This window comes from Bufo bufo, chromosome 1 (assembly GCF_905171765.1).
Source record: "Bufo bufo chromosome 1, aBufBuf1.1, whole genome shotgun sequence".
NCBI classification, from domain to species: Eukaryota; Metazoa; Chordata; class Amphibia; order Anura; family Bufonidae; genus Bufo; species Bufo bufo.
The window spans coordinates 46486115-46499867 of NC_053389.1; the positions used below are offsets into that span (position 1 = coordinate 46486115).

Consider the following 13753-nt stretch of genomic DNA (forward strand, 5'->3'; position numbering starts at 1 on the left):
GTAGCAATTTCGCATATCCAGTGGCCTTGAGGTTTCCATTGATGAAGAATGGCCCCACTATCTTTGTACCCCATATACCACACCATACTATACATTTTTTTGTTCCAACAGTCTTGGAGGGATCTATCCAATGTGGGTTAGTGTCAGACCAATAGCGGTGGTTTTGTTTGTTAACTTCACCATTCACATAAAAGTTTGCCTCATCATTGAACAAAATCTTCTGCGTAAACTGAGGGTCCTGTTCCAATTTTTGTTTTGCCCATTCTGCAAATTCAGTGCGCCGATCTGGGTCATCCTCGTTGAGATGCTGCAGTAGCTGGAGTTTGTAAGGGTGCCATTTGTGAGTAGCTAATATCCGCCGAAGGGATGTTCGACTAATGCCACTCTCCAGTGACATGCGGCGAGTGCTACGTTGTGGGCTCTTGCTGAATGAAGCTAGGACAGCCACCGATGTTTCTTCATTAGAGACAGATTTCATGCATCCACATTTTGGCAAATCCATCACTGAACCAGTTTCACGAAACTTAGCAAGCAGTTTGCTAACTGTAGCATGGGAGATGGGTGGTCTCGTAGGGTGTCTTGCATTGAAATCTGCTGCAATGACCCGGTTACTGCGTTCACCAGACATCAACACAATTTCTATCCGCTCCTCACGTGTTAACCTCGGCGACATGTCAATGGCTGCAAACAAAGAGAAACTTGTAAATAACTCATGAAAGAATAAAGTTACGTTAAAACCAAGCACACCATTGTTTTTCGTGTGAAATTCCCAATAAGTTTGATGTGTCACATGACCCTCTTCCTATTGAAAAAACAAAAGTTGCATTCAAAATGGCCGACTTCAAAATGGCCGCCATGGTCACCACCCATCTTGAAAAGTTTCCCCCCTCACATATACTAATGTGCCACAAACAGGAAGTTAATATCACCAACCATTCCCATTTTATTAAGGTGTATCCATATAAATGGCCCACCCTGTAGTATTGCTTTGCATGCTTTTTATCTTTTTTCCTTTTCAGTGCAGATCCATCTATAATTGTGTACATACACACTATTTTCTTATACTATAATTTTAAACATCTCTATATAGTTGTGTACACAATTTTATCAACCACCGTTTTTTTAAGAATTTATTGTCATATTGGGGTTGTATTTACTAATAAATTGATTACATTTTGCGTACACAAGGTTTTGGTGTGAATCCAGAGATAATGCCAATCATTTTTCAGAACTATTTTGATATTGTAAGTTCATTGAGGTAATATTTTGCCTGAGACCAGGGAGGCTCATTATATGAAGTCCTGAGTGCATTCTTCCCCTTGTACTCAAACAGGCCTGTGTCTTGCAACGACAGAGGAAAGGATCTGTGAGTAGTGATGCCAGTGCGTCCACGGATTCCAACACTTACTATGAAGATGACTTCAGCAGCACAGAGGAAGACAGCAGCCAAGGTAACCTGCACATCTCTTTTAAATTTTTTATTTTTTATATTTTCTCCATTCGCCCCCAAAGTGCTGCTGTCAGCTTTGGAAGCAGATATCGTTTTAGCTCCAGCTTTTTGTCAGTCAGGAGACCCTAAAAGCTGAGCTCTTGAAAGATGACATTTTCCTTTTTAAAGGCATTAATCTCATGCTTCCTGTGTTCATACAGATGATGACAGTGAACCTATCCTTGGACAATGGTTTGAAGAGACAATCTCTCCAAGTAAAGAGAAGGTGCCGCCACCGCCTCCACCACCACCGCCTCTCGAGAGCTCTCCCAGAGCTAAAAGTCCAAGCAAACAGAACCCTGCAGGAAATGGCAATATCCTGGCCAGTCGCAAGGATCCAGAACTGGTATGGATAGTGATCATTGCTAATTATTGCGTGCTTATTGCACTCCCCTTCCCATCATGCCTCCTGTTTTAGCTTTTGCTCACTATTTCTTCAGGTTGGTAAGCTAACCTCTGCTTTCCTTCAGTTCCTCAGCCTCGCCTCCAATACTCTGAGCTTCATCACCAGCTGCATGTTGAATTCCCGCAGTAATTTCATCCGCAATTACCTGAGTGTGTCACTGACTGAGCAGCATATGTCCACCCTGGCCTGTATCATCAAAGATGTGGACAAGGATGGACTAAAAGGTACAGTCTTAAGATAAGAGTCTTATTACCCTTCTGTTGGGAGGAACTGGTTTCTCACGCACTTCTATGCTTTTTCTTTTAGGGTCATCCGATGAGGATTTTGCTGTTGCTTTGTATCAGTTTAATCATTGTTTGGTGACATCTGATCTTCAGTCTCCCATGCTACAGGTAGCTTACCACACCACTGGATAATCTGTGCTGCTTTTTTAAAAATTATGAGCTGAATTTCTTCCAATAATTGTTTTCATGCTGTATGTTCTTAATATTTTTGCTTTCTTATTTTATTATAATTTTACAATTTTTCTCTCATTCTAAGTTTTGCATCCTTTTTTTTTGTTTGGCAGAATGCTCTTCTACAGCACCTGGGAATAGCCCCGCTCAGTGAGGGCCCTTGGCCTCTGTACATTCATCCTCAGAGTCTTTCTGTACTGTCACGTCTCCTGCTGCTGTGGCAGCACAAGGCTAGCATTCAAGGAGAGCCAGACGTACCCGAATGTCTCCGTGTGTGGGACAGGTAAGTGCATATTAGTCAGACAGTTAGGACTCCTATCAAGACCAGCCTTTTATATGCTGGTCTTAAAGAGGACCTGTCATCCAAAAATGCAATGCAATCTGGCAGCATCATGTTATAGAGCAGGAGAAGCTGAGCAGATTGATGTGTATTTCTCGCCCAATTCCTTGGGGGACACAGGAAACCTTGGGTATAGCTCATCTCCATAGGAGGCGTGACACTAAGTGAAAGACTGTTAAGCCCCTCCTCCAGCAGCTATACCCTCAGCCTGGAGCGAGCGACTACCAGTTTTTTGCTTAGTGTCAAGGAGGCAAGACACTCTCTGCACTGCAGAGCTGTCTTTGCTAAAGATTTTATTTTTTCTCTTTTATTATTTTCAACTTTTTTTTTTTTTCCTTTTTTCAACAGGGACAACAGAGTCGCATTAGACCTCTCTGTTTTCCCGGGGTTGAGCTGCGCCAGTGCCGGTAATTCCGCACTGCCGCCTCCCCCACAGAAGAAAAGGAGGACCAGGGCAGCCCAGCTCCCCTGCATCCCGCCAGCACAAGGGTCGCCCACCTGCAAGCCCCTCTCCAGCTCCCTGCCACTTCGGTGCCAGTGGCTGAAGGGGCGTCCCTGCTGGATGGACAGAGGGTGAAAACGTCGATGGTGAGGTGGCTGTGCAGCCGTTCTACCCCCTCCCCCCCCCCCCCCCCCCCCCCCCCCCCCCCGTTAGGGCCTGATGCTGCTGTCCCCTCTGCCTGACCTTCATGTCAGTTACAAGTTACAGCTCTCTTAGCTGTGAGTCCTGCGGCTCCTTTGTGTGTGGGGCAAAAGCGGAGCGATGCTCGTGGGGGAGGGTTACAGCGCAGTTTTACCTCAGGTGCGGCGGCCGTGGGCCGCCTTTCGTTATCAGCTGCTGGATAGCAGGCACACGTGTACTGCGGCTGTGTTCAACTGTCGGCTGATATTCTGACAAGCGCACGCTCTTGTCCGGCCACTGGTGTGCGTTCGCCTCCACTTATATGGAAGTGAACGGGGGACATTATTCTGTGGGGTTTCGGCGGCATGTAATATTTTGAATCACGCGCGCGCGCGAGAGAAGTTTTATCGGTGGGCGGAGCTTCGTTCCGTTCCACTGTACATGTTAGGCTTCAGTCAAGGGGCGGACGTCTTTCTTCCCGCTCCTCACTAGCCCCGCCTCCTCTTCGTGCCTGCCTGCTCTCAGGACAGATTACCTCAGGGCTCTGAGGACCGCTGCTGTTGCCGTTGCTGTTGCCGCTGCTGTTGCCGCTGCTGTGCCGTCTGCTCCCACTGTGACCTGGTAGGACTGTTGACCCCTTCCAGCACTGCAGCCCTCTGGCCTGGACGTTTTTGTATATTACTTCCAGCCAACATGTCTGACCCCTCAGTGCCTGCTGGTCCTTGGTATCATACCTGCACCGCATGTAAGGCACCCCTTCCTCAAGGGCAGCCTGACCCGCATTGCTCGGCTTGCAAAGCCCCATTACAGGGTCCGCCATCTGCTGTGTCACCCCCTGGCCTCTTGGATCCCCCTGACTGGGCTAGATCCCTTTCCTAGGCTGTGGTCAGTCTCACTAATGTTGTGGGCCGCCTTGCAGATACATTGCCCTTACCGCAGCTGGATAATTCCCCTGCTGGGCCCTCCGGGTCCGCTACCTTAGCTGACCCGTCTGAGTCTCTCTCTCCAGGCGACACCTCCAGAGTCCGTCAACTCCAGAAGCGGTCCAGGGCGGAGCACCTATCATCCTCGGATGCTTCGGTATCACCCCCAAGGGTGCGCCCTCAGTCGGGTCCTTCCTCATTACAGGATATGCCCTCTGAAGGGGAACTAGCCGATTCTGATTGGGATATGGACTCGGCCTTGCCTTCAAAGCTGGCTTCTGCTGTGGGCCATCTTATTAACAATATCCGTGATACCTTTAAGATTCACGATGACCCTCCTAATTCTGAAAAGGCCAGTGTTTCCTTTTTTCGCCAAAAACAGGCGTCTGCGGTTTTTCCCCTCCACGCTGACTTCTCGTCGGTGGTTTCTAAGGCCTGGGCCCGTCCTGATGCCCGTTTTACCCCGCCTAAGAAGTTGGATATCTGTTATCCATTCCCGGCGGATTGCATTACAAACTGGGCGTCACCACCTAAAGTCGACCCCCCTGTGGCCCGTTTGTCCAAAAGCACGGCTATTCCCGTTGCAGATGGTTCTTCCTTACAATCCACGGAAGATCGCCGGATAGAGGCCATTACAAAGGGTATCTTTGCAGCCTCCGGTTCCGCCCTCAGGCCGGTCTTTGCCTCCGCTTGGGCTGGAAAAGCGGTTTCAGAATGGGCGTCTCAGCTGGATCAGGAGCTTGAATCCGACGTCCCTATTCAGGACCTCCGCGCTCTGACCCAACTTATCGTTCAAGCCGGAAAATTTGTCTGTGAGGCATCCCTGGATGCGGGGGCTCTTATAGCCCGTTCATCTGCCCTGGCCGTTTCGGCTAGAAGGGAGCTTTGGTTAAAGGTTTGGACGGCGGACGCCACGTCAAAGCGGTCTCTTACTGGCCTTCCCTTCACTGGTTCTCGATTGTTCGGGGCCCGCTTGGATGAAATCATCTCTGAAGCCACGGGAGGGAAGAGTACACATCTTCCCCAATCAAGGACTAGGAGCACCACTCGAGGCCGTCCCACCTTTTCTCGCTTCAGGTCTTCCCGCAGAGCTCCCACACCTCGCACCACTTCAGGTCCATCCTCTAACCCTGTCCAAGACAGACGTAAGAAGCCTTTTTTTCGGACCCAGCCCTCCTGGCGCAAGTCACAGCCTGCTCGTCCTCCCGCGACCAAGCAGAACCCTACCTGAAGGTGCGCCCCCACCCACCCGGGTGGGGGGACGTCTCCTCCTGTTCAGGGACTTCTGGCAGACGCACGTCTCCGACGCCTGGGCTCTCGAGGTGGTGTCTTCCGGGTACAAACTCGAGTTTGCGTCCCTCCCCCCAGTTCGGTTCTTTCGCTCCCGGGTTCCTCGAGATCCCCAAAGGGCGGCCGATTTCTTTACTGCCACTCGTACCCTTCTGGACAAGGGGGTCATCGCTCCGGTTCCTATGGAGGAAAGATTCAAAGGGTTCTATTCGAACCTTTTTGTGGTCCCCAAAAAGGAAGGCTCGGTTCGTCCCATTCTGGATTTAAAACGGTTAAACCGTTTCCTTCGTCTTCAGCGGTTCCGGATGGAGTCTCTCAGGTCGGTGGTGGCCTCTCTGGAAAAAGGGGAGTTCCTGGCCTCTATCGACATCCAGGACGCCTACCTTCATATTCCAATCGCTCGGTGTCATCAGTGCTTTCTGCGCTTTGCAGTGGGGTCCGACCACTACCAGTTCGTTGCCCTCCCCTTCGGGCTGGCGACAGCCCCTCGCGTTTTCACAAAGGTCCTAGCCCCTGTCCTCGCCTTACTTCGTTCCAGGGGAGTTTTTCTTCTTCCATATTTGGACGATCTCCTTATCAAGGCACCCTCTCTGTCACTGACATCTGCCAGTGTGGACCTCTCGCTACAAACCTTACGCCGGTTCGGTTGGATTATCAATCTTCCCAAATCCGCTCTTGTTCCATCCAGGCAACTGATCTTTCTAGGGATGCTGCTGGATACAGATGCAGCGGAGGTTCGGCTTCCGTCAGAGAAGCGCCAGCTCCTTCATCGGTCGGTTCAGAGCCTTCTGAACCACCGCCGTCCTTCCTTCCGGTTCAGCATGCGGGTCTTGGGACAGATGGTATCCTGTTTCGAAGCAATCCCCTACGCGCAGTATCACTCCCGCACCTTTCAGACTGCCATTCTGTCCGCATGGGACAAGTCCCAGGAAAGTCTGGATCAGCACTTTCCCCTTCCCCCCCAGGTTCGCTCCTCTCTACTCTGGTGGTTACGGACCCCTCTCCAAGGGAAGTCCTTCCTACCGATAACTTGGTTGGTGATTACCACCGATGCCAGTCTGCGGGGTTGGGGGGGGGTGTTTCCTCCTCGGTCCGTACAAGGCACTTGGTCTCCATCGGAGTCCAAACTGCCGATCAACGTTCTGGAGCTGAGGGCGATTCTCCTCTCACTCCGGCATTGGACTTCGCTGCTTCAGGGTCTCCCTGTTCGTGTCCAATCGGACAATGCCACGGCTGTGGCATACATAAATCATCAAGGGGGCACTCGCAGCGCGGCAGCAATGAGGGAGGTGTCTCTAATCCTTTGCTGGGCGGAAGTTCATGTTCCAGCCATTTCGGCCATTTACATCCCGGGGGTGGACAATTGGGCGGCGGATTTCCTCAGCCGGACGACGATCGACCCGGGCGAGTGGTCTCTGCACCCCGACGTCTTCGAGTCTCTTTGCCTCCGTTGGGGTCGTCCGGACGTGGATCTCATGGCCTCCAGATTCAACCACAAGCTCCCCACCTTCATGGCCAGAACCAAGGATCCGGATGCTTACGGCGCGGACGCGCTCGTCCTTCCCTGGACGGAGTTCTCTCTCCTCTACGTTTTTCCGCCCCTGCCTCTTCTTCCACGAGTCCTTCGGAAGATCGCGGCGGAGGGCACGCCTGCGATCCTAATAGCCCCGGATTGGCCTCGTCGTCCTTGGTACGCCGACCTTATGTTGCTCCTGGCAGACGCCCCCTTGCCTCTGCCTCTAAGAGAAGACCTCCTCTCTCAAGGGCCGATCTTCCACCAGCATTTAGGGTCGCTACGTTTAGCGGCGTGGCTGTTGAGACCGCGGTCCTAACGCGGCGGGGGTTTTCTGCTGACGTGGTCCGTACCATGATTCGTGCGCGTAAACCGGCATCGTCCAGGATTTATTACCGAACCTGGCGGGCCTATTTGAACTTCTGCGAGACCTTAGATGTTCATCCCCTTCGGTTTTCTCTCCCCACGATTTTATCCTTCTTGCAGTCTGGTCTGGACTTGGGTTTGGGTCTCAGTACCCTAAAGGGTCAGATCTCAGTGCTTTCGATCCTTTTTCAGCGACCTCTGGCTCCGCTCGGTCCAGTTAAGACTTTTCTGCAGGGGGTTGCTCACTATGCTCCCCCGTATCGCGCTCCCGTTCCATCTTGGGATCTTAATGTTGTGCTGACGGCTCTCCAATCTTCTCCTTTCGAGCCTTTGCGCAGGGTTTCCCTTCGCTTGTTGTCTTGCAAAGTTTTTTTTTTTCCTCGTAGCCATCACGTCTCTTCGGCGTGTGTCTGAATTGGCGGCACTTTCTTGCGTAGAACCCCTCTTAGTTTTTCACCAGGACAAGGTGGTTCTCCGCCCGGTTCTGGATTTCCTTCCGAAGGTGGTGTCCGCTTTTCACCTGAATGAAGATATTATCCTTCCTTCTCTGTGCCCGTCCCCGTCTCATCCTCGGGAACGGGATCTTCACCGTCTGGATGTTGTTAGGGCTCTGAGGATCTACTTGGATGTAACTAGACCCTTTCGGCGCTCGGATTCTCTATTTGTGGTTCCGGAGGGTCCGCGCAGGGGGCTGGCGGCATCTAAAGTGGTTATTGCCCGCTTCATCAAGATGGCTATTGCTGAGGCTTACAGTGCTAAGGGCAGGGAACCGCCCTTTGGTGTTACCGCTCATTCTACCAGAGCGGTCGGGGCTTCCTGGGCTCAGCGAAATCGAGCTTCGGCTGAACAATTGTGTAAGGCGGCCACCTGGTCCTCCTTGCACACTTTCACCAAGTTCTACAAGGTGAACACTTATGCATCGGCGGATGCTGCTTTGGGCCGCCTGGTCTTGCAGGCGGCGGTGCCTTAATGCCTATGGTGCTTTAATTCACTTTGGGTTGTGGTCCCTCCCTATTTGTGGACTGCTTTTGAACGTCCCAAGGTTTCCTGTGTCCCCCAAGGAATTGGGCGAGAAAACGAGATTTTTGTATAACTTACCAGTAAAATCTCTTTCTCGCTCTTCCTTGGGGGACACAGCACCCACCCATTGTTTTGGTTGCCCTGACGGGAGTTTTGACTTGTTGGTGTTAATTTGGTTGATCCTTGCCTTTGTTTTAACTACTTGGGCACATAACTGGTAGTCGCTCGCTCCAGGCTGAGGGTATAGCTGCTGGAGGAGGGGCTTAACAGTCTTTCACTTAGTGTCACGCCTCCTATGGAGATGAGCTATACCCAAGGTTTCCTGTGTCCCCCAAGGAAGAGCGAGAAAGAGATTTTACTGGTAAGTTATACAAAAATCTCGTTTTTTGTATCTTTGCTTTTTTTAACCACCTGTGAATACCTATTGGTACAGGAGGGAGATGTTATCAGTGCTTGATAGCATTGTGTATATAAGAGAGAGCTGTCCGTCACTGATAACAGCTCCTTCCTGTACTGATAGCTCTTACAAAAAGCAAAGATATAAATGTAAAAATTACAAGTTAAAAAATATATCCATCTGCTCATCTCCTCTGGCTCTATAACGTGCTGCCTGCAGATTGCATTGCATTTTGTGGTGACAAGTTCTCTTTAATCTTTCCCCCGCCGGCCTGTCACCTCTCCAGTCATGTCTGTTTTAGTGACCACTTGCATTCTCCACATAATAATTCTGGACCATCTATTTTTATGACTTTATGAAGTATCATTCCTTTATGATTCCTGCTAGAAGTTACAAATGAATTGTCAGCAGCTTGCAGTAAAAAGGTAAAGATGGGGGTGTCCCTGCACAGTCTGACACTAGCAGCGCTGATTGGACAGAAGCAGACACACCAGCTACTGCTAACACCTAGCAGTACATTTACTGCAGACTGCTGGCAATTTATTTGTAAACTTCTAGCAGGAATAATACAGGAATGGCACCACACAGAATCAGAAGAAGAGATGCTCCAGAATTTTTACATGGTGAATTTATGTAGTTACTAAAACAGACATATCTGGAGAGGTGATAGGTCCTCTTTAAGAGGCGCACACCTCTTTATATTTGTGGCGCATCTATGTAGGTCTATGTGCTTAAGGCCTCCTGCACACGACCAATGTGTGCACCCGTGGCCGTTGTGCCGTTTTCCGTTTTTTTTTTTTTGCGGACCCATTGACTTTCAATAGGTCCGTGGAAAAATCGGAAAATGCACCGTTTTGCAGCCGCATCCGTGATCCGTGTTTCCTGGCCGTGAAAAAAATATGACCTGTCCTATTTTTTTCATGGCCAACTGTTCACGGACCCATTCAAGTCAATGGGTCCGTGAAAGAACACGGATGCACACAAGATTGGCATCCGTGATCCATGGCCGTAGGTTACTTTCATACAGACGGATCCGTCTGCATAAAAGCATTTTCAGATCCGACAGTATATTCTAACACAGAGGCGTTCCCTTGGTGATGGGGACGCTTCAGGTTAGAATATACTAAAAGAACTGTGTACATGACTGCCCCCTGCTGCCTGGCAGGTGCTGCCAGGCAGCAGGGGGCAGGGCCCCCCCCCCTGTAGTTAACACATTGGTGGCCAGTGGGCCCCCCTCCCTCCCCTGTAGTTAACTCGTTGGTGGCCAGTGCGGCCGGCCCCCCCTCCCTCCCCTGTAGTTAACTCGTTGGTGGCCAGTGGGCCCTCCCTCCCCCTCCTAATTAAAATCTCCCCCCCCTTTATCATTGGTGGCAGCGGAGAGTACCGATCGGAGTCCCAGTTTAATCGCTGGGGCTCCGATCGGTAACCATGGCAACCAGGACGCTACTGCAGTCCCGGTTTCCATGGTTACTTAGCAATTTGTAGAAGCATTATACTTACCTGCGAGATGCGATGTCTGTGTCCGGCCGGGAGCTCCTCCTACTGGTAAGTGACAGGTCATTAAGCAATGCGCCGCACAGACCTGTCACTTACCAGTAGGAGGAGCTCCCGGCCGGACACAGACATCACAGCTCGCAGGTAAATATAATGCTTCTACAAATTGCTAAGTAACCATGGCAACCGGGACTGCAGTAGCGTCCTGGTTGCCATGGTTACCGTTTGGAGCCCCAGCGATTAAACTGGGACTCCGATCGGTACTCTCCGCTGCCACCAATGATAGGGGGGGAGATTTTAATTAGGAGGGGGGAGGGCCCACTGGCCACCAACGAGTTAACTACAGGGGAGGGAGGGGGGGGCCAACTGGCCACCAACGAGTTAACTACAGGGGACGGAGGGGGTAGCCGGCCGCACTGGACAACAAAGAGTTAACTACAGGGGAGGGAGGGGGGGGCCAACTTGCCACCAATGAGTTAACTACAGGGGAGGGGGGCCGGCCGCACTGGACAACAAAGAGTTAAAAACGGGGGGGGGGGGGGTTTGGTCTGCCTCAGGCAGCAGGGGGCAGTCATGTACCCAGTTCTTTTAGTATATTCCAACCTGAAGCATCCCCATCACCATGGGAATGCCTCTGTGTTAGAATATACTGTCGGATTTGAGTTTCACGATCTAACTCATATCAGACAGTATATTCTAACATAGAGGCGTTCCCATGGTGATGGGGACGCTTCAAGTTAAAATATACCATCGGATTGGAGAAAACTCCGATACGATGGTATAAAAGGGACTCCTGACTTTACATTGAAAGTCAATGGGGGACGGATCCGTTTGCAATTGCACCATATTGTGTCAACGTCAAACTGATCCGTCCCCATTGACTTGCATTGTAATTCAGGACGGATCCGTTTGGCTCCGCACGGCCTGGCCGACACCAAAACGACTTTTTTTTCATGTCCGTGGATCCTCCAAAAATCAAGGAAGACCCACGGACGAAAAAACGGTCACGGACCTACGGACCCCGTTTTTGCGGACCGTAAAAAAAAAGGTTGTGTGCAGGAGGCCTAAGTGGATATCTATACCAGCAAGAGAGCTGGTGTAGATTCCCGCTGTTATCTATGCCAGTGTCCTGGTGTAGATTATATTAAGGCCTCATGCACACAAACGTATTTTGTTTCCGTTTCCGTGTCCATTCTGTTTTGCGGATAGGATGCGGACCCGTTAATTTCAATGGATCCGCAAAAAATGCAGACAGCACACCGTGTGCTATCCGTATGTCCGTTCCGTAGCCCCGCAAAAAAAATGTCCTAATCTTGTCCGTTTTAGGCATTGTTACAATGGATCCGCAAAAAAAACAAAAACTGATGGCATACGGATGTCATCAGTTTTTTTTGCGGACTGCGAAACACATAAGGTCGTGTGCATGTAGCCTAAATGTGATGGGCTTCCTAGGCCAGCCCCACACCAGCTTTCTGGTGCAGACGGGATCATGAATTTTCCCCTTTATCCTTAGTTTCTTCATTTCCTCATCTACATTAGTGTAATGTTGGCTGAACCTGCTGACAGTCTACTCTGTATGGATTACTCCCAACTCTCACCTGACAGATGACGTCAAGAAAGAGAAGGATTTGTCAAAATGAATATTTTTGCCCAATCCTTTTGTTTACTCAAAAAATGTATCTATACTAGAAGTGTCTGGCAGCAGCTTTCCTCTCCCTGTTGAATACACATAAATCCACCGAAACTAAACATATATGGGAGATGGGGGGATTAGTCAGTTTGTTTATGCTGTCTACATTTTAGACAGTATTCATATGGCTTTATACTCTTCTTCACGCAGGTTTGTTGGGACCCTGAAGCAGAATGCCCTCCAGGGAGTGGTTCCAGGAGACACAGATGATGTCAATGTGGATCATCTTCAACTGCTGCTTCTAATCTTTCACAATTTATCAGAGAGGGGGCGCCAGAGTATCCTATTGCTCTGCATACAGACACTGCAGGACTTGGCTAGTAACCTGGAACCCCAGCTGCCGGCTGTCCCCCTTCTCCTTGCAAGGTTACTCCTTGTGTTTGACTACCTCTTGCACCAGTACTCCAAGCCACCACTCTACCTCTTTGAGCAGGTAAGGTTTTGGATAAATCCTGTTTACTTCTGTGTATAGACATTTGGCTTTTGTGTTGCGTTGCTGTAATACCAGGGTTTGCGTATTCGAATATATTGCCTTATGTGGGATGTTTACAGTATTTCGTTTTGTATCGTAGGTGCAGTACAATCTGCTTACAGCTCCTCTTAACTCTGGGGTGTCTCATGACGGAAGTGGTCGCACTTCAGCTTTATATTACGGATTCAAAGAGGTGGAAGAAAATTGGACAAAACACTGCACAACAGGTGAGATAATGGGATGGTAATGCGTGTATCAGTGGTTATGGGAACTAGTATTAGTATCTGTTATGTTACTACAGTACCCATAGCGTGTCTTAAGGTGACCATATGTTTCAACAACCCCTTTAAATATGTTAAGGCTACTTTCACACTAGCGGCACGGACCTCCAGCAGGCTGTTCCGTCGGGTGAACAGCCTGTCGGATGCGTCCTGCCGCTAGTGACCGTGTGCCCCCGGACTGCTGCTCCGTCCCCATTGACTATAATAGGGGCGGAGTTCCGGCAAGGCACGGAATAAAACGACGACATGGCCGACATTTATTCTGGCAGCCTCTCGCCCTGCCTCGCCGGAACTCCACCCCCGCCCCTATTATAGTCAATGGGGACGGAGCAGCAGTCCGGGGGCACACCGTCGCTAGCGGCAGGACGGATCCGAACAGGTTGTTCACCCGACGGAACAGTCTGCCGGAGGTCTGTGCCGCTAGTGTGAAAGTAGCCTAAGTTGCTAAACAGGCGAGTTACATAGGAACGTTGGGTTATTATACCTTTTAGGGTAGATTCACACACAGTTTTTAGTTGTGTTTTTCTGTACTTTTGTGTCTTCCTTTTTTTTTCATTTTTTTTTTTTTTGCACCTGCATCTTTAATTGGTGCGTTATTTTGCAGAAAAAAAATCACCTGCTTCAGATGGTAGCTGAAAGTCTATGGGAAATTGGATAGGATTATGTCTAAAGGCAGGTTTATGGATTTCCGCAAAGTCTATTCATTCACTGAAATTTCTGCAGCAAATATGGTGCTTGTGAATGTACCCTAAGAAATTGATGACCATTTTAGAGTTATGCATTGTGGGGGGGGGGGGTCAATAACTAGGGCAAATAGTATCTCCCGTATATACTGATCCTCAGTAGGGGATGTGGTGCAAGGTTTGATTACAAGTAATGTTTTTCCGTCACAGATGGTGCTCCGCAGCCCCGATTCTACAGTATCCTCACCCAGGAGGCCTCTGAAGATGACTTGCATCGTCTTGATGCTGATGTAAGGACTTGTCTTTTGTGTC

The 13753-nt window shown here is 49.9% G+C and overlaps 1 protein-coding gene across 16 annotated transcripts in view; it reads left to right on the forward strand.

The window, feature by feature from the left end:
• Positions 1 to 13753, forward strand: part of UBR4 (ubiquitin protein ligase E3 component n-recognin 4) — a 167508-nt gene that overhangs the window by 38648 nt on the left and 115107 nt on the right. For all 16 annotated transcript variants that reach the window (XM_040422715.1, XM_040422731.1, XM_040422756.1 and 13 more), the window contains exons 14-21: positions 1334 to 1451; positions 1651 to 1835; positions 1960 to 2119; positions 2202 to 2287; positions 2464 to 2633; positions 12156 to 12438; positions 12578 to 12704; positions 13652 to 13731. In XM_040422715.1, coding sequence (XP_040278649.1) covers positions 1334 to 1451; positions 1651 to 1835; positions 1960 to 2119; positions 2202 to 2287; positions 2464 to 2633; positions 12156 to 12438; positions 12578 to 12704; positions 13652 to 13731 — 1209 coding nt within the window. The remainder of the gene's footprint in view (positions 1 to 1333; positions 1452 to 1650; positions 1836 to 1959; positions 2120 to 2201; positions 2288 to 2463; positions 2634 to 12155; positions 12439 to 12577; positions 12705 to 13651; positions 13732 to 13753) is intronic.